Here is a 19,882-nt window from a genome sequence, read left to right on the forward strand (position 1 = left end):
GTGTTCAGGGCTAAAAGTGATTCCCCCAGATATCCTACTATGGCTGGGTGCCTCCTTTCAAATCACTTAAAAAGATAAAGCAAAAAAGGAAAGTCCCCTCCGCAATCTCACAAGCCTAGGCTACTCCTAGTGATACCTAGTATGTTTCTTCCCACATGGTTTCTTTTTGGGGACTCAAGCATGCTCTTTTAACTAAATCAATACACATATTTTGAATGACAGGAAGAATACCCTGCAGTGAGCACAGTGACCCACCACCCTCTGCAAAGCCTTAAGTAGGCTATGATTATCTTGGGCCAGGATGGCTTAATTTCTAAGTCTATAGATCGTTCAGCACAGCTACAACCTATACCAATCTCAGGTCCTAGCAGAACCCAGGTAGGCTGTGGGACAAGACAGCCTGTTCTGCTGGAACGCTCAAGTGACAAAGTCAGTGGTAACTTCTGGTCCAGAAGCCAAAGGTTTAGGGCCAGGATCTGATCTGAACTCTGCCCTGTCCTGGATGAGTCCCTCTGCTCTCCAGCTACCTCACCTGGTAAAGACAGAGGTGGAATGAGAGGGAGCAAGTTGTTAAGATGCCCAGGGAACTAATCTGTAATGTAATGGAATAGAGAAAATGGTATTAATTAGCACTCTGCTCAGGGAGCATCCTGAGTCTGGTTTAAAGGAATATATTGATAAGCTGCCAGGTATTCAGGTGGAAAGTGAAAGTGAAAGTCACTCAGTCATGTCTGACTTGTTGTGAACCCATAGACTATATAATCCATAGAATTCTCCAGGCCAAAATACTGGAGTGGGTAGATTTTTCCTTCTCCAGGGGATCTTCCCAACACAGGGATTGAACCCAGGTCTCACACATTGCAGGTGGATTCTTTTTTTTTTTTTTTTTGCAGGTGGATTCTTTACCAGCTGACCCAGAAGGGAAGCCCAAGAATATTGGAGTGGGTAGCTTATCCCTTCTCCAGCGGATCTTCCTGACCCAGGAGTCAAACCAGGGTCTCCTGCATTGCAGGCAGATTCTTTACCAACTGAACTATCAGGGAAGCCCATTAAGGTGGACAGAAGAACATTTCTATAGTCTATATTTGTTGCTCTGGCCTGCCCAGTATCTATCTTCTTGTCTTTTGGCATCAGAAGGAATATTTTCTGTGATGTACCACCTCCCCCACCCTCAGTGCAAATGGTTTGGGAGCTGGACTCCTTCAGGCTGTAAGAACTGGCATGTGACCCAGGCAAGGACAATCAGAGCAGCGAATTCCTCTGGTTATAATCATTGATTTCTGGTTGGGCAAATGACCCAACCATGATGCTCAATTCTTTGGGGACATCGTTGGGAACTGTTAGGGAGACTCTGTTCCAGCTGCTCAAAGGACAGGATGTAAGCCAAGAATTAACAGCCTCTTGCCACCATCAGTGAGAAGATCCTGGGGAGAATGAAATAGAAGAACAGACATATGGAGCAAATATGATGTGTTTTGATGACATTATTCAAGTCCATGGATCCAACTATGCCAAAAGTAAGTTAATTCCCTAGAGTTCAATGATTGATACATTCCTGATTTTGCTTAAGCCTGTTTTTTTTCCACTTAGTTACACTTACACACACACACACAAAATCCTGACTAACACAACTTCCAAGGGGAATGCTTGAGCAACAAAGATGATAAAGCAGGGCTTTTGTTTTGCTGAGATGTGCAAAAGATGGGATGTTACCTCTAGCATTCTCCTTTTCCACTCTTTCCTCACAGAAATTACTTCTGTTATTTCTTCAACTCTAAGTACTGGACAATAATTTAAGAATATCCATTTAAAAGGGCACAGAGGAATGACTGGCTAGAGACACATGTATACCATGGTTCAGATATCATGGAACCAAACGCTTTGTGTTCATGTTCCAGTTTCTCCACTAACTGTGTGAACTTGATTTAGTCTCACAGCTTCTCTAAGACTAAATATATGTGCCTGTGAGGATGAAGGAGATAATGTTCATGGAAGCGTTTTGAAATCCATAAAGGAGTAGGAGTTGTGAGTCAGGGAAATCTGAACACTTACCACCTTGCAAGGATGCTACATTACAGAAGAAAACATCTTGAGGGAAGAAAGCAGAACTTTATCTCACTGGTCATAGCAAACACCCTCTTCCAACAACACAAATGAAGACTCTACACATGGACATCACCAGATGGTCAACACCGAAATCAGACTGATTATATTCTTTGCAGCCAAAGATGGAGAAGCTCTATACAGTCAGCAAAAACAAGACCAGGAGCTGACTGTGGTTCAGACCATGAACTCCTTATTGCCAATTGAAGAAAGTAGGGAAAACCACTGGACCATTCAGGTATGACCTAAATCAAATCCCTTATGATTATACAGTGGAAGTGAGAAATAGATTTAAGGGCCTAGATCTGATAGAGTGCCTGATGAACTATGGACTGAGGTTCGTGACATTGTACAGGAGACAGGGATCAAGACCATTCCATAGAAAAGAAATGCAAAAAAGCAAAATGGCTGTCTGGGGAGGCCTTATAATTAGCTGTGAAAAGAAGAGAAGTGAAAAGCAAAGGAGAAAAGGAGAGATATAAGCATCTGAATGCACAATTCCAAAGAATAGCAAGAAGAGATAAGAAAGCCTTCTTCAGCGATCAATGCAAAGAAATAGAGGAAAACAACAGAATGGGAAAGACTAGGGATCTCTTCAAGAAAATCAGAGATACCAAAGGAACATTTCATGCAAAGATGAGCTCGATATAGGAATGGTATGGACCTAACAGAAGCAGAAGATATTAAGAAGAGTACACAGAAGAACTGTACGAAAAAGATCTTCATGTCCCAGATAATCACGATGCTGTGATCACTGACCTAGAGCCAGACATCCTGGAATGTGAAGTCAAGTGGGCCTTAGAAAGCATCACTACGAACAAAGCTAGTGGAGGTGATGGAATTCTAGTGGAGCTATTCCAAATCCTGAAAGATGATGCTGTGAAAGTGCTGCACTCAATATGCCAGCAAATTTGGAAAACTCAGCAGTGGCCACAGAACTGGAAAAGGTCAGTTTTCATTCCAATCCCACGGAAAGGCAATGCCAAAGAATGCTCAAACTACCGCATAATTGCAGTCATCTCACACGATAGTAAAGTAATGCTCAAAATTCTCCAAGCCAGGCTTCAGCAATATGTGAACCGTGAACTTCCTGATGTTCAAGCTGGTTTTAGAAAAGGCAGAGGAACCAGAGATCAAATTGCCAACATCCGCTGGATCATGGAAAAAGCAAGAGAATTCCAGAAAAACATCTATTTCTGCTTTATTGACTATGCCAAAGCCTTTGACTGTGTGGATCACAATAAACTGTGGAAAATTTTGAAAGAGATGGGAATACCAGAACACCTGACCTGCCTCTTGAGAAATTTGTATGCAGGTCAGGAAGCAACAGTTAGAACTGGACATGGAACAACAGACTGGTTCCAAATAGGAAAAGGAGTTCATCAAGGCTGTATATTGTCACTCTGCTTATTTAACTTATATGCAGAGTTCATCATGAGAAACGCTGGACTGGAAGAAACACAAGCTGGAATCAAGATTGCCGGGAGAAATATCAATAACCTCAGATATGCAGATGACACCACCCTTATGGCAGAAAGTGAACAGGAACTAAAAAGCCTCTTGGTGAAAGTGAAAAAGGCGAGTGAAAAAGTTGGCTTAAAGCTCAACATTCAGAAAACGAAGATCATGGCATATGGTCCCACCACTTCATGGGAAATAGACGGGGAAACAGTGAAAACAGTGTCAGACTTTATTTTTCTGGGCTCCAAAATCACTACAGATGGTGACTGAAGCTATGAAATTAAAAGACGCTTCCTCCTTGGAAGGAAAGTTATGACCAACCTAGATAGCACGTTCAAAAGCAGAGACATTACTTTGCCAACAAAGGTTCGTCTAGTCAAGGCTATGGTTTTTCCTGTGGTCATGTATGGATGTGAGAGTTGGACTGTGAAGAAGGCTGAGCGCCAAAGAATTGATGCTTTTGAACTGTGGTGTTGGAGAAGACTCTTGAGAGTCCCTTGGACTGCAAGGAGATCCAACCAGTCCATTCTGAAGGAGATCAGCCCTGGGATTTCTTTGGAAGGAATGATGCTAAAGCTGAAACTCCAGTACTTTGGCCACCTCATGCGAAGAGTTGACTCACTGGAAAAGACTGATGCTGGGAGGGATTTTGGGCAGGAGGAGAAGGGGACGACAGAGAATGAGATGGCTGGATGGCATCACTGACTCGATGGACGTGAGTCTGAGTGAACTCCGGGAGTTGGTGATGGACAGGGAGGCCTGGCATGCTGCAATTCATGGGGTCGCAAAGAGCCGGACACGACTGAGCAACTGATCTGATCTGATCTGAAGAAGGCTGAGCTGGGACACATTTTAGTATCAGCAGATCATGATGCCAAATGGAACTTCATCTCTTTGAATGAGGATTAAGAACAGCTCAATAACTGATATGACCTCCAGTCTTCCTGTTACCAGAAAGTAAGTTTATGTGTCCAATGTACAGTGAGGCCAAACAATACCAAAACGTGGGAGTCTGGAACAGAGAAAAGTTTATTGCAGGGGTGTGCAAGGAAATGGTGCTCATGCCTTAAAACTCCCAAATCTCCCCCCCAACAAGAGCTCTCAGCAAAGTCCTTTTCTAGGAAAGGTGAAGGAGTATGGTTAGTTGTTGCAGACTTCTTGGTGTCAGAGCCTTTGTTCTTGAGGCCAGGTTATGGTTAGATAACAATGTTCCTGCAAATATCCACCAGACAAATGTTATTCTCCGTTCTGACAAGAAATGGCGGGGTCCCAAGGCCCAACTTTTCCCCTGTGAGGTCCAGGTCCCGGCTGAAAAGCTCTCAGTTGATGGTTCCTTCAGAGCCAGGTCCCCAGACCCTGCCCAGCTGTCATCCCTGAGGGAGCCAGGTGCCCGGGACCTCTTGTCTTCAGCTCCTCAGGCTGCCCAAATGGTGGGGGCCTGGTCCCGCAGATGACATTCTAGGCAAATGGCTGCTGCCATTAGGTCACAGGGGTGGGGATAAAGGAGAGGTTCACTGTAGCCTCAAGGCCTGGGTCCAGCCAGCGAGTGGCTTTGGCGAGAGCCCTAGAGCCCTCCAGAACACAGCCCCCAGCCTGTTCTCTGGGCCCCTCCACTCACTCACTGGCCTGAAGCCAGGTAAGCTGGAGGGCCATGGGGGAGGCCAGGATCCGCCTCTTATTCTCTGCCTGACAACTAACTACTCCACTGAAGGTTGGCTGAACGGCCTCACTAAGGTTGCTCCTGAACAGTTGGTCGCTTGTGGGAGGGGCCCACTGTGGCACCAACCAATGACTGAGCAGGATCATTAACGGTCACTCACTGACGGCTGCTTAGGGGAGGGGCCCACTGAGGAGACAACCAATGGCTGAGCAGGACCACTAAAGGTCTTGTGCTAACTGTTGCCTAGTAGCAGGGTGGGCAGGCTGGAAGGAGGATGGTGGTAATGGCACACAGCGTCCACAGTTTGCTAAGGGCCACTCTTTATTATATTCCCATTGCTTCTCTCTCCTAACCTACTCCTTCCCCAGACACAAGCAGACAGTCAAGATTTGCACCAAGAAGTTCAAACATTCCAGATGGGTAACCAACAGGAGACTACCACTGGGGAGAAAATAATTACATTCAATATAACAGTCATTCTAATCTTTTCAAGAAAGCATGAGAACCTCTTTTAAACATCTGAAATTTTCACAGACCTCTTTCCACATGAAGGCACCTGTTCATTGAGAAAATACTTATTGAATTATGAATTCAGTGCTACTTTAAAATGAATTTGTATATTACTCATAACAGTGGCAGTTCCTAACACTTGGAGTCACACAAGAATATGCAAGTCATATGAGGTGCTTGGTGTTCAGTCCCCTCAGGTCAGGGGCAAACAGATGAGACGACCAGGACAGCCCCTGAGGGACTGACTCCTTGCTGTTTCCCTGGCAGCTCCCCCCGCCACTGTCTGGTTTCTGTGCCAATGTTGTTTTCTTGGTATTCTTAAGAAGGGCACTTGCCACTTGCTCCCTCCATCTGAGATTTGGTTGTTTTCCATTTCCTTTTGTTGTTGTTTTGCATTTTTCTTCCTCTCAGGTGGGTGAACAGGAGTTCAAGTTTGTTTTGTTATTTCCTAACCTGGGTCACATTCAGGACTCTGATTAAAGCTTTGTGATTTCACCTTCTGAACTCCCAGAAGACAAAACTCAGAACTGCAAATAGTACCCACTCAGGTTGTCAAGAGATGCAAAAGCTTTTCCTTGATGTACAGCATCAACAGCTTTAAAAAGCATCCACTTGGGTATCACACTGATTTTTCTCAATTAATGTCTCTATTTGATCACTATCAACTTCAACTGGTCTACCCGACCATGGACACTGTCCAGTGAGAAATCACCAGCATAAAACTTCACAACCACTTTTGACACATCTGATCAGTCACAGCACCTTCTCTGTACACTACACGAATCTTTTTCTGTGTTTCAGTTGCATTTTTACCTTCCTTGAAATAAAAAAACATAACATGCTGGAGGGGGGAAAAAAAAGAAAGCTCCTACTTAAGTTGTACATTTTGAAGAAGACACTCAGAGAGTATCCAGGCAGGCTCTTTTCTGGACAGCTTATTAACAGAGGAGCAGGGCCAGTAGGGGCTTGTTGCAAGTGTAATTCAAATGGCAACATACTCCAGTATTTTTGCCTGGGAAACCTCATGGACAGAGAAACCTGGTGGGCCACAGTCCTTAGGTCACAAGAGTCGGACACAACTTAACAACTAAACCATCATCTTTTAAAATGGCTGTTTAAAAAGCCCAAGGCCTCTCCACATTCCTAGACCCACTGCCTTGAGGGCCCTGTCTTCACATCTTGGTGATAGCTGCTGGCAAGTGGTGCCCAGGTCAGAGTTCTGAAAATCCAGGTGTTTGGGGGCTCAGACTTGAATATGGCTTGAAATCTAAAAATATGGCCAATCATTTTATGGTGCTCCTTCCCCAAGGGTTTCTCTTTGACCTATTACCAAGATTTGGGCTAAGCCCTCACAGGGTTCTGGCACTCTCCCTGGGCTCCCAAGTCAGTAGAACATCTTCTGACAACCTCTTGTTGAGAGCTCAGGTGGGTTCCACTGCGATGTTAAGGTTCTGAGCTGAGAAGGAAAGAACAGTCAATGTGATTCTCAAAGAGATTGTGGTCAGTTGCTAAGTCGTGTCTGACTCATTGTGACCCCATAAACGGTAGCCCACCAGGCTACTTTGTCCATGGGATTTTCCAGGGAAGAATACTGGAGTAGGTTGCCATTTTGTCTTCCAGGGGATCTTCCCGACCCAGGGGTTGAATCCACATCTCCTGCATTGGCAGATGGATTCTTTACCACTGAGCTACTTAAGAAGCCCCCTCAAGAGATTAGGGACATTGTAGTTTATCACAACACACACACACAAAATCCTAGCCTAGTCCCATTTCTGACTCTTGTAATTCCCAGAAGCCCAGATAAGAAAGTAAGATGGTATGGGACTAGGCGAGGCCCATAATCTGAAGCTCAAGGGCGTGGGTGTCAATGCTGTAAGGTTGGGCAAGGGTTAGTCACTAAATTCCAACCGCTTGACTTCTTACAAATATTCCAATCACAAATGGCAGAGTTTATCTTTCCTAAAAAAAAAAAAAAAAAAAAAATCCTACTAGACCAAATACCTGCCAAATATGATTTGCAGAATAAGAGCACTACATGCAATACTTTTCTGGGGGTGGGAGGTATGGAAAGTTCAATGTCCAGGTCAGTTTGAAAAGCAGTAAGTAAAACAAAGACAGTTTCTGCTACAGGACTCCTCAGAGCTTCTGCTATGTTAGTACACATTGTGGCCTCCGAACCTGCTAGAGGCTGCAACACTGTCTACACCTGTATTAAGTTGGCATTTCAGGGAAAAGGGCTTCCCTGGTGGCTCAGACAGTAAAGAATTTGCCGGCAGTGTGGAAGACCCAGGTTTGATCCCTGGATCACGAACAGCCTCTGCAGAAGGGAATGGCAACCCACCCCAGTATTCTTGCCCAGAGGAGCCAGGCAGTCTACAGTCCACGGGATCGCAAAGAGTGGGACACAACTGAGCGACTAACACTTTCTTTTCACTTTTTCAGGGAAAGCATTCTATGATGCTAGTGTACAACAGAACATGCTCTGGGAAACATTACAGCAGACCTAACGTAATCTACAGAGAAGGCAATGGCACCCCACTCCACTCCTTGCCTGGAAAATCCCATGGATGGAGGAGCCTGGAAGGCTGCAGTCCATGGGGTCGCTGAGGGTCGGACACGACTGAACGACTTCACTTTTTCACTTTCATACATTGAAGAAGGAAATGGCAACCCACTCCAGTGTTCTTGCCTGGAGAATCCCAGGGACGGGGCATCCTGGTGGGCTGCTGTCTATGGGGCTGCACAGAGTCGGACACAACTGAAGTGACTCAGCAGCAACGTAATCTAATTAAGAGGTGAAGCAGTGCTCTGACGCAGAATCCTGAAGAGAGGCAAGGGTAGAGGGAAGCCACTTAGGCAGTTTCATGAGCAGGCCTTGGATTCCTCTCCATCTACGGCACTTCCTTCCACAGGCCCCAGCCATATCATAAGTAAGTTGCTTGTGTGTGTCTGTGTGTTTTAAGGGAAGGTGCAGAGGAGTAGGACAAAGGGGATGCTTGATCTTTTATTTGCCTTGCAGCTCATGAAAAATGATGGGAGTTGCACCTGAGATTCTTAATATAAGTAAACGTATATACACACAGAAACAGGTATATAACTATAAAAACAAAATCGTGCAAGTTATTTGGAAATAAGAGGAATACCCATCATGTCCCCATCCTAATTCCTGTCATCACTTATATATGTCTTCAGTGCTCTTCTAGGGATAGCTTTTTACATCACTGTCATTATCATTTTAATTCTTGTATTCCTGGCAATGGAAAAAAGCCCTGATTTTCCTCCCCACTTCTGAATTTGTCTTTCCAGAGGTGGAAAAAGACAGAACCACGATGGAAAGCACCAATGGATATTGCATATCCGCCTTTCTTCAAGCTGGCCCCCTAACCTTCCTCCTGCCCACAGCCCACATGGTGTTCCCACCGCCAGTTCTCCTCCCTCTGTGTTATCATCCTGGTATACTCCTCCTTCCAGCCCAAGAATACCACTAGCTAAAATGATAAACTTTTGCCCAGTGTTCATATTAACTTTGGCCTTCCAGGTACAAAAGTCTTGCTTTTTGTCAGGAAGCACCTGTTGAAGTGAATTCATTCTTGCCCACTCAATTCTTTTTATTTATTTATGGCTGTGCTGAATCTTCATTGCTGTGCGAGGGCTTTCTCTAGTTGTGGGGGCTACTCTCTAGTTGCAGTGCATGGGCTTCTCATTGCGGTGGGTTCTCCTGTTGCAGAGCATAGGCTCTAGGGTGCATGGGCTCAGTAGTTGCGAAGCATGGGCTTAGTTGTCCCGTGGGATGTGGAATCTTCCCAGACCAGGAATCAAACTTGTGACCCCTGCATTGGCAGGCAGATTCTTAACCACTGGACCACCAGGGAAGTTCCGTCCACTCTATTCTATACCATGATCCTGGAAGATTTTGGATGGTGAAAGATGGCGGTGGGCAAACAGTAATGTAAGATATCCTCCCAAGAGTATTCAGGGAACTAGGTAATGCAGTCTATAGTAGATAACTGTTATTTCTGCCTTCCCAGTGTCTTTTCTCTTTGTAAAAGCATTCAGATTTTCCTTCAGGAACCACTTTACCTGTTCCTCTCAAACTACACAGTTTGGTAGTTTGGCTGACATCCTTACCACTCCAGGGTTGAGAATAGGACCCAGATCTGGTCATTTTGGAGTCAACCAGAGGGAGACACAATTCTGGAGGATTTTTTTTTTTTTATTTAAATAATGGGTAGAATCTCTCTGACCACAAGATTGCTAAGAACTGAATGTTAAAGAGATTGCCTGATGGAGAAGAAACACAAAGCAATACTGGGAGAAGGGAGACAGCGGAGTTCTGATGACATACAGTTGCTTACATGGTAGTCTTGTAACACTTTGGCATGATGACACTGGAGCTCTTCATTTGGTTTGGTGCACACAGTAGCTGAGCAGTGCTGAGCCCTGAGGCAGCCTGCCTGCTTACTTCACCCTGACCAGGTGGGTCCTGCTAGAACATGGTGAACTTCACAGAGATGCCTGTAGGCACTCTTTTTAACTCTATAGCGTGTCATGGGGCAGTGTGACCCCAACCCATGTACAGGTGCCACATCTTGCCTCTGGTCTTCTGGCTGAGTCCATCCAAGTATCAGATATAAAGATAAACCCTATGACCCATGGAGCCATGAACCTGTTAGGTAAAAGACTGCTTTGAATCCTCATCAGGGGTTTAACAGCTAAAAAGAACCCTAAGCATTTAACACATAACCATTTAATATGTCCTGTCAGTACGAGGGTGGACAGCAGCTATTTTCCATTTTACAGATGAGGTAGAGGATCTGCCCAATGCCATGTGGCTACAGACTCAGCTATTTAATAAGATGTAAACACAGTCTCATTCCTAAGCCTGTTACTTCCACAGTGCTCTACTGAAACTCAAGAAGCCAAAAGCTTTCCTCACAAATGATTGAATTCATCTTTTTTTAATATAGTCTTTCAAAAAAACACTTTAAAACCACAACCACACCAAATTGTAAAAGATCAACCTACTTCACATCAAAACAGGTTAACACAGAGAATTAACCAATAACTGAGGGTGTGACGTGTGAAGAAGGAACCCAGGGGTGTATGAGAACCTGTAGTTGGGGATGCCCCATAGGCTGGGGGAGTCCCTCCGGAGATGCTGAGGCTCTAACGTTACAGCGGTGGCTCGGTGAGGGGGGAGGACTTACATGGTTTTACTTTCTAGGCTTCTTATGACAGTGTCACCAAACCACACATGTTAAAATACAGCCATGTGGCAAATTTCTGAAAGGCTCCTTATAATTTTGCCTTTTAAACTGTTTGGTTGGCCAAACAATTGGCCATTTAATATATGACTGGCAATAATTCCTTGCAATTATTGTGTGTGCCTGGGAATATATGTGAAGAAACAAACGCATTTATATTGTTTTCAACATTTTAAATTTGGAAATGTTTCATTTTGTGGATATTTATTTTTGCTCTTTTTCTTTGCCTAACTTGAAGGCAATATATATATTTTTTTTTTTTCGGTAAGCCTTCCCACTGATTCTTCAAAGCTTACAGATATTAGACACAATGCCTTTAATTGCCTAACAGGTAAAACAGCAGAGACGTGGAAACAGAGCATTGACAGAGAGAGGAGAATTTGAGAAGTATGGGGAGCCAAATGTACTCAGCATTTAAAACAACCTCAGGTCAGTTGTCATGACCTGAAATTGGACCCCTCTGAGCAACAAGCCAGGCACCATTTCAAAATATATGGTCCCACCAATATCTTCCCTTAAAGACTAAAGTGATATCTTCAGGAGTCCTACCATCCAAGATGCACCAGGAATAGGCACCTGCCTCGAACGTTCCTCTTCCTTTGGGGCAGCATCCACTCCCAAGAGGAGACCAGTTATCCAAATGGCCCCCAGTGAGTTCAACAGCAGGTCCACCACCCTCAGGACCGTGTGGTGACAGGGTATTCACAGAGTAGACACATGAAGCTGCCAAATGCGTCATTGTTGGGCTACTTCATTTAAGTCAGTCTCTGATTTCTAGAAATTCACCTACCTTCATCAGTTTGAATACATGATTTCACAAATCACAGTAGAAATTATTAGCAAACTAATCAACCTGAAATTTTTAGATGTAAAGCTCTTTAAGAGGGTTGGGAATGGGGGGAAAAACACAGGAATAAAGAGTGTAAAACATCTTGATGTTATGAGGATGGGAGTGGCATGGAGGAGGCAATGAAGGTCATCTTTCTGGTTTTGGGGGCACCCAAACCAGGAAACTCTGATGGAGTGCAAATTACTTCTCCCCTACTCTGGAGTCAGGTGAGGAAGAGCAGAGGTCCAGGCTGGGTACAAGGCCTCATATATCCACCCTGATTTCCCAAAAGCAATCCAAGTGTGCAGAAGTGAAATACTTATGCCATCACAGCTGGTCAGTAGCTGAAATGGGGCAGAAAGCAAGCTGGGCCTCTTACCTCCCAAGATCAGCATCCCCACCCCTGTAGACTTAACACAAGGGTATTAGCAGAGCAGGATCCACATCTAGAACCACCAGTATCAGAAGAACCAGGAAGACAGGAAGTGGCCCATGTGCCAAAAGCTCTGCCCCAGTCCATCTACAGATGCTACCAAAGGCCAGTGCCTCAGGCATGGAGTCAGGCTATCTAACTATTAAGGGCCAAATGAAAGACATGGATTAGAGGAGCCCTGGACCTAGTCTGCTCCTGACAAATATGACAGCCCTATTTGCTTGGGTAAAGGAGTGATGTGGCTTGGCTTCCCACTCAAATGGCTTCCTAGATCTAGTCAACTAGAGTACAGAAAAACTGCACTTGCCTGCTTGACATTCCTCGTAACTACTGGTCACTTCTAAAGAACAGGCCAGGGTGGTCTAAACATGGAAACTCTGATTGAGTGCAAGTTACTTCTCCACTCTGTAGTCAGATGAGGAACAGCAGAGGTCCAGGCTGGGTGCAAGGCCTGTGATGCTGCTTTTTTATCCATCACAGACTGTTATAATCACCTACCAGCACATTCACGTCTCCAAAAAAGCACCAACAGGTAAAGTCAATGAGGCCCCACATTCTAATCCACCCACCATAACCAATACCCTGGAAAAATCCACTTCTGCACCCTGCTTTGGTCCCCTCACCTCACCAGTTGAATCCCACCCCTGGCCTCAGGCACAGCCAAAATTAAAGTAATCCCTTAGTTCCCTGGTGTTTCCTTTTCTCCATCTACCTACGATTTTGTCCACTTCCTTAGGCCTCCTCTACTCCAATCATCTACTTTCTTCCCTGCCTTTTCACACCCTTCTCTCTTCCACTTGGCCACCTCGAAACTAAGTGTCAGCACTGGCCTTACCCAGGAGCCTCCCAACACAGAAGACCCAGCGGGATGGCGACCTCACCATTTTTCACTATAGAGTGACAGTGAGAGGACAGGCACCACAGTGCAACCTAAGCTTTGGGGCTTTTTGCTTGGGTCTGTAATCAACGATGTCCTTCACCACTTTTTATCAGAAAAGATAAACAAACAAACCACAAGGTTCGGCTGCCCTCTGAGGGCAATCTGGATTTCAGCAGTGCCTCCTGCTCTTTCCCCATCCGCACATCATGTTGCAACACCCTAGCTTCCCCCCCCATCTGTCTTGTTGAATATGGTAAATAATCATGATGGAAGGAGGCTGGCTGGTGTTCACCCAGAATGTAACAGAGAAGGATGGTAGAAGACAGAAGCAAGGCTTGGAACATGATAGGAAGGCAAGGCCATGATTCTGTCACGATCCCTAAAATGTGTATATGCCTTAAAAAAAAAAAAAAATTACTAGTCTTATTGAATTCAGACTGGTCTGTTTCTGTCAACAGAGGGAAGTAAAGGGGTCAAGATAGAAAGCTAAGCTCAAAGTGCTGGAATCTCCCATCAAACTATACTAGGGGTAGCTGCACCAACCAGGAGCTAAGCTAAGAACAAGGCAGAGACTGCAGAAGTGGAATGTCACTAAGAAGTACCAGTAACCTCTGCCCAAGGAGAGCTGTTGCTTCTCTCAGGCACCTGAGAAGGAGCTGGCAGCAGGCTGCTTAAATAAATATTAATATTTAATGTGTCTTCCTATTGCCTACAGCATCACTACTACCACTCCAGAAGCAGCTGTACCAGTCAGAGGGCTGGAGACCACCAGACACTTTCGTGTTGACAGCAGATGGAAGCTCGCATCCCTTATACTAGCTGTAATGATCTGCCTGGTGTCTACATGTCACCCTAAACTGACCAACAGGACCCATTTCCCAATCTTGTCCCAAGGGACAGAAAGTTCCTACTGGACACAGCCAAAGCCATTTGGTTCCTTACTTCTATATCTGAGCATGGGTGGATCTGGGTTTGAACATCAGCAGCATTAAATAAAATTACTTTGCCAACAAAGGTCCATCTAGTCAAAGCTATGGTTTTTCCAGTAGTCACGTATGGATGTGAGAGTTGGACTATAATGAAAGCTGAGCATCCTTTTCCATCCAAAAGGAAATCAGTACTGAATATTCATTGAAAGGACTGATGCTGAAGCTGAAACTCCAATACTTTGGCCATCTGATGTGAAGAACTAACTCATTGGAAAAGACCCTTACGCTGGGAAAGATTGAAGGCAGGAGGAGAAGGAGATAACAGAGGATGAGATGGTTGGATGGCATCACTGACTCGATGGACATGAATTTGAGCAAGCATCAGGAAGGAGCATGACAGGGAAGCCTGGCATGCTGCAGTCCATGGGTTGCAAAGAGTCAGACACGACTGAGTGACTGAACTGATGTGTGGTAGGCAAAATTTTCAGATGTCTAAGAGTCCTGGCCCCGGCTATTCAAACACTAACCTAGGTACTGCTGTGACCAGATGACTTAAGATACGTTATCACAAGAAGTCAGATTCAAAGCATGAGAAGGATTCAATGCATCATCGCTGGCTTGAAGATGGAGGGAGTCAAGTTATAAGGAATGCAGGCAGCCTCTACTTATAAGCTGAGAGTTGCCTGCAGCTGACAGCCAGCCAGAAACAGGAACTCCAGTCCAACAATTCTGCCAACAATCCAAATATGGTTGGAAATGTATTCCTGCCCGGAGCCCAGCACCTTGACATTAGCCTTGTGAAGCCATAACCAGAGAATCCAAGCACAGACCAGGACCTCTGACCTACAGAATTGTGGATGATAAATGGTACTACTTTAGGCTCCTAAGTTTGTGGTAACTGGTTATGCAGCAACAGAAATCTAATACAGCATGTAGAGCTCTCAGTAAGTTGACAACCACAGTTCACAATGGCCTGACCTGTCGGTGTTAGCTCCCCACTCCACATCCTCCCACACCCCCAGACACAAGAGCACAAACTTCCTCGGGACCCCTTTTACTGAGAAAAGAAAAGTGTACTGAGAGACCTGGGGAGGTAAAGACCATGCCTTACCTCAAAAGTCCACCCTAGGTAGACAATATCATTTGGAATCCTAATAGAAAAATCAGATATTTCCCCTACCACTGATAACTCTGAACCCCCATACACACCACTTGTAGCCTCTACTAGCAGCAGGTACAATCGCCACAAGTCCTGAGTGTTCCTGCACATTCCCACTGGGGAGGCTTTTATCCTGGCCCTTTCCTATCACGTGTTCACAGCAAGCAATCTTGAGGGGTGAAGTAATGTCCCTATCTGGAACAAAGAGCAAGCTTGTAAGAGGTGGAGTTCCCACATGTGCATGTTCCTTGCCTGTGATGCAAACCACTGGTGTGCATGGCATACCTGCAGACCCTCCACATCTTGTGGGACTTGGAGAAAGAAACCAGTGAAGCTCATGCTGCTTCCTGTGCTCTGAGTAATAAAGCTTTTTGTCTATGACATGAGATTTTCATGTTTTCTGCTAGCATCCGTGAAACAGTAATAATCTAACTTACTAGCTTGCAAGTAGCATAAAACTCTAGACTCTGATACTTAGATCTTGAAATCAGGAGAGCTAATATCTCTATATTATCAAATTTCAAAAGGAACAAAATATCCTTTTTGAATTTCTCTTGTGGGGATAATCAAATCTACATCACTGGGCTATTGGGAGAATTAAATGAGAACATGCATAGCACACCCGAGATATGGAAAATATTCAATAACTTTAGTTGGATTCTTGCAGTCCCTAGGCATTCATTCCCCCAAAATCCACATACAATGAACCAGATGGGGAGCAGTGTATCTCCAAGATAGTAGTCCATTCATAAGACAAGGGATAAAATAGTCTAACACACCAATTTCTGACATTTGCATTACATGACATTATTCATAAAGGGCTTCCAATTCATAGTATCTCATTTAATCCCGACACAGAAACCAAGATTCAGGAGGGTCAGTCCTTGCAGAAGCAACTGTAACAAACTCCAAAGGTCTAGAAAATAGCCATACAGCGGAAGCCCGAGGATGTGGGCTCAGGAAGTAGTGCTAAAACGCAGCTGTGATGCTGCAGCAGTACAACTGTGTCCCGAAGGCACACTCTTCATCCAGGTAAGCCGAGGGAGCTCCCGTTGTGACTGGGCCTCCTGAGGAATGTCTGCCCCGGAGAAATGGCTGAAAACCACAGGTAGAGAGACATTTTTTGTTCGGATATCCTGATTGTTTTCAAACGGGAAGTTGGAAAGTCCTGGATGAATCTGGTCCCTTTGGTTCCTTGGCAGCTTCTGCGTTGTCTAGAAGCCTTTGGGCCTTTCATCTTCTGACAATGTCACTTGAGGGTCTTGCTAAGGTTGGAGAAGCCAATGCCAACACAAGTCATCAGCACTTTATCCCCTCCCTTGAGTTCTTCACCACATGGTTTGGTTTCGATTTTAAACATAATCTGGAAAAAGCTCTTCAAATGCCGCAAAAATTCTATCCTAAAAAATAAAAATTAAAATTAAAAAAAAAGGGAGGGGGTAAAAAAAGGAGGGAGAAATTAAAGAGGAATTCGATTTTACAAAAATTGTCCTCCTCTGCCAACCTAGAACTGAATTTCCTGGATCAGGAGCAAAGATTGAAATTAGGAAATTCTCATCAAAGCCGATTAAATAGCATTTATTTACAGCCTGCTAGATTCCAAAGATGATTTTAGACAGCTTGCAGAGATGCATACTAGACAAACTCAGTAAATAAATGAAAAGTATGGAGGTTAGTCCTACAAGCACATTAGGTTGGACATGAATATGGCATTAATCTTCAAGTGGTTCATACAGAGAAACACATGCTTTGATGATTCACAGTATCATGAAGCTAAAACCAAGCAGAGTGACTGCTGCTGATGCTGAAAGAGAGAAGCTGCCCTCTCCACTGTTTGATCTCAACAGGCCCTTCATTCATTCAACAAATATTTACAGAGTGCCTACTATGTGCCAGGCACTGTCCTTGGTGCTAGAGACATTGCTGTCAACCAAAACTCCCTTTTCTCATGAAGCTTTCAGGCCAGTAGAGCAGACAACATAAATATCCTTGAAATATATATATATATTCTTTCTCCATAATCAGAAATTTAAGTAAACAAGGCAGATGAGAAGGAAATGTAGGTATAAAATATTTGTGTGTATATGGCAGAAAAAGTGAAAATGTTAGTCTCTCAATCATGTCCAACTCTTTGCAACTTCATGGCCTGTAGCCCGCCAGGCTCCTCTGTCCATGGAATTCTCTCGGCAAGAATACTGGAATGGGTAGCTATTCCCTTCTCCAGGGGACCTTCCCAACCCAGGGATCAAACCCGGGTCTCACCCATTGTGGGCAGATTCTTTACCCGCTGAGCCACCAGGGAAGCCCTATATATGGCAGAAGGCAATAAATAAGGTGACCAGAGAAGGGCTCACAGTAAACATGGAGTTCCAAGGAGCTCTCTCTTGTCATCTCCCTCAAGACAGAGTGATGGCTTCACCCCAAGAATACTGTGGGAGCAACAATTCTGTAGAAGGACCATGGTTCAGGTATGCAGTCTTCTACTAGTCTGGCCCAGCAGATCCAGCATCACTCCAGCAGACTGATCATAGGACTGACCATAGTTCACTAAACAAGCAACTCCCTGAAGGTTTCAATCAACTGGCAATTGGTGAAGAGAAAATGTCCATGTTGGAGAGCCCAGAAATACAGGCCACATGTTCCCCTCCACCATTTACCAGGCCTTGTCTCCCCAAGTAATTCCTCATCCCTGAGTGACTCTTACCAGTCCAATTTGGGAAACACAGGTTTAGTTAAGGAACACACAATCAGCACGTCTTTCATGAAGTACTTCAGCAACCTTGCATTGTGCTGTCTCCTAATCAAACTGTCCAAACGCTTGCCACCCAGAACGTACATGGAATCACCCCAGGAGCTTTCAAAATACTGATCCTGACGTGTAGGACCAATGGAACAGAACTGAGAGTCAAGAAATGAGCCCACACATTTATGGTCAACTAATTTTCTAAAAGGTGCCAAGGTAATTCAATGAGGAAAGAATAATCTCAATTAATGGTGTTGTAACAACTTCACACACAGAAAAATGAAGCTAGGCCCTTTCCTCATATCACACACAAAAATTCACTCAAAACAGATCAAAGACCTGCATGCAAGAGCTAAAGCTACGAAACTCACAGAATAAAACATAGGTGAATATCTTTATAATCTTGGGTTAAGCAATGATTTCTTAGATACAGAATCAAAAGCAGAGTAATAAAAGAAAAAACAGGTACATACTGAACTTCATCAACATTAAAATCTTGTCTGGACATTATTAAAAAAGTAGAAAGACAATGTCCAGAAAGGGAGAAAATATTTGAAAATCATTTAGTTCATAAGGGTCTGGTGTCTAGAACATATAAAGAACTCTTACAACTCAATAATAAAAAACCAAATAACCTAATTTTAAAATGAGCAAAGGATCGGAATAAAAATTTCTCTAAAGAAGATATGCATACAGCATTAAGCATGTGAAACTCAACATCATTAGTTATTACAGGAACACAAATAAAAATCACAATGACATACCACTTCACAAACCAACAGAAAGCCTGAAAAAAAATAAGGTAATAAGAAAAGTATGTGTGAGGATATGAAGAAACTGAACTCTCAAACACTGCTAATAGATATGTAAAATGGTACCACCACTGTGGAAAACAGTCTGGCAGTTTCTCAAAATGTGAAACAAGGAGTCAATTACCATATAATCCTGCAGTTCCACTCAGGTATATACACAAGAAAAATGAAAACATATCCAGACAAAAACTTGTACACAGCATTAATTCATAACAGTCAAAAAGTACAAACAACCTAAATGCCTATTAACTGATGAATACACAAACAAATTGTGGTTTATGGAATATTGCTATGCTATGTAAGTCACTTTAGTCATGTCCGACTCTGTGCAACCCCATAGACAGCAGCCCACCAGGCTCCCCAGTCCCTGGGATTCTCCAGGCAAGAACACTGGAGTGGGTTGCCATTTCCTTCTCCAATGCAGGAAAGTGAAAAGTGAAAGTGAAGTCGCTCAGTCGTGTCCGACTCCTAGCGACCCCATGGACTGCAGCCTACCAGGCTCCTCTGTCCATGGGATTTTCCAGGCAAGAGTACTGGAGTAGGGTGCCATTGCCTTCTCCTTACTCAGCCATAAAAAGGAATGAAGTATTGATATATGTGATAATATGGATGAACCTTGAAAACATTTTGTTCAGTGAAACAAGCCAGTCACAAAGAATCACATATTGTTTATGTCTCTATAAACTGGACAGAACAAGCAAATCTATTACAGCAGCAGAAAGCAGATTAGGAGTTGCCTGGGGCTGCAGAGGTGGGATGAGAGGAATTGGGAATAACTGTAAATAGGCAAGAGTTTCTTTCTGGGGTGGTGAAAATGTTCTAAAATTAGACTGTAGTTACATTTATATGTCTCTGTGAATAAACTAAAACCCCACTAAATTGTACATTTTAAATAAGCTGTGTGGTATGTGAATTATATCTCAATAAAGCTGGTTACAAGACTGGAAAAGGTCAATTTTCATTCCAATCCCAAAGAAAGGCAGTGCCAAAGAATGCTGAAACTACTGCACACTTGCACTCATCTCACATGCTAGTAAAGTAATGCTCAAAATTTTTCAAGCCAGGCTTCAGCAATACATGAACCGTAAACCAAGATGTT

The 19,882-nt window shown here is 44.0% G+C and overlaps 1 protein-coding gene across 2 annotated transcripts in view; it reads right to left on the reverse strand.

Annotated features, from left to right (window-relative positions):
• Positions 1-19,882, reverse strand: part of RCL1 (RNA terminal phosphate cyclase like 1) — a 194,802-nt gene that overhangs the window by 113,718 nt on the left and 61,202 nt on the right. Inside the window, exon 9 of one of the 2 annotated variants that reach the window (XM_019965997.2) lies at positions 15,857-16,628. The exons of the other annotated variant lie outside the window; for it this stretch is intronic. Coding sequence (XP_019821556.2) covers positions 16,478-16,628 — 151 coding nt within the window. The 3' untranslated portion in view covers positions 15,857-16,477. Of the gene's footprint in view, positions 1-15,856; positions 16,629-19,882 lie in introns of those variants that run through there. 2 annotated transcript variants of the gene reach the window in all.

The sequence above is a fragment of the Bos indicus genome, chromosome 8 (assembly GCF_029378745.1).
Source record: "Bos indicus isolate NIAB-ARS_2022 breed Sahiwal x Tharparkar chromosome 8, NIAB-ARS_B.indTharparkar_mat_pri_1.0, whole genome shotgun sequence".
In the NCBI taxonomy this organism is placed as follows: Eukaryota; Metazoa; Chordata; class Mammalia; order Artiodactyla; family Bovidae; genus Bos; species Bos indicus.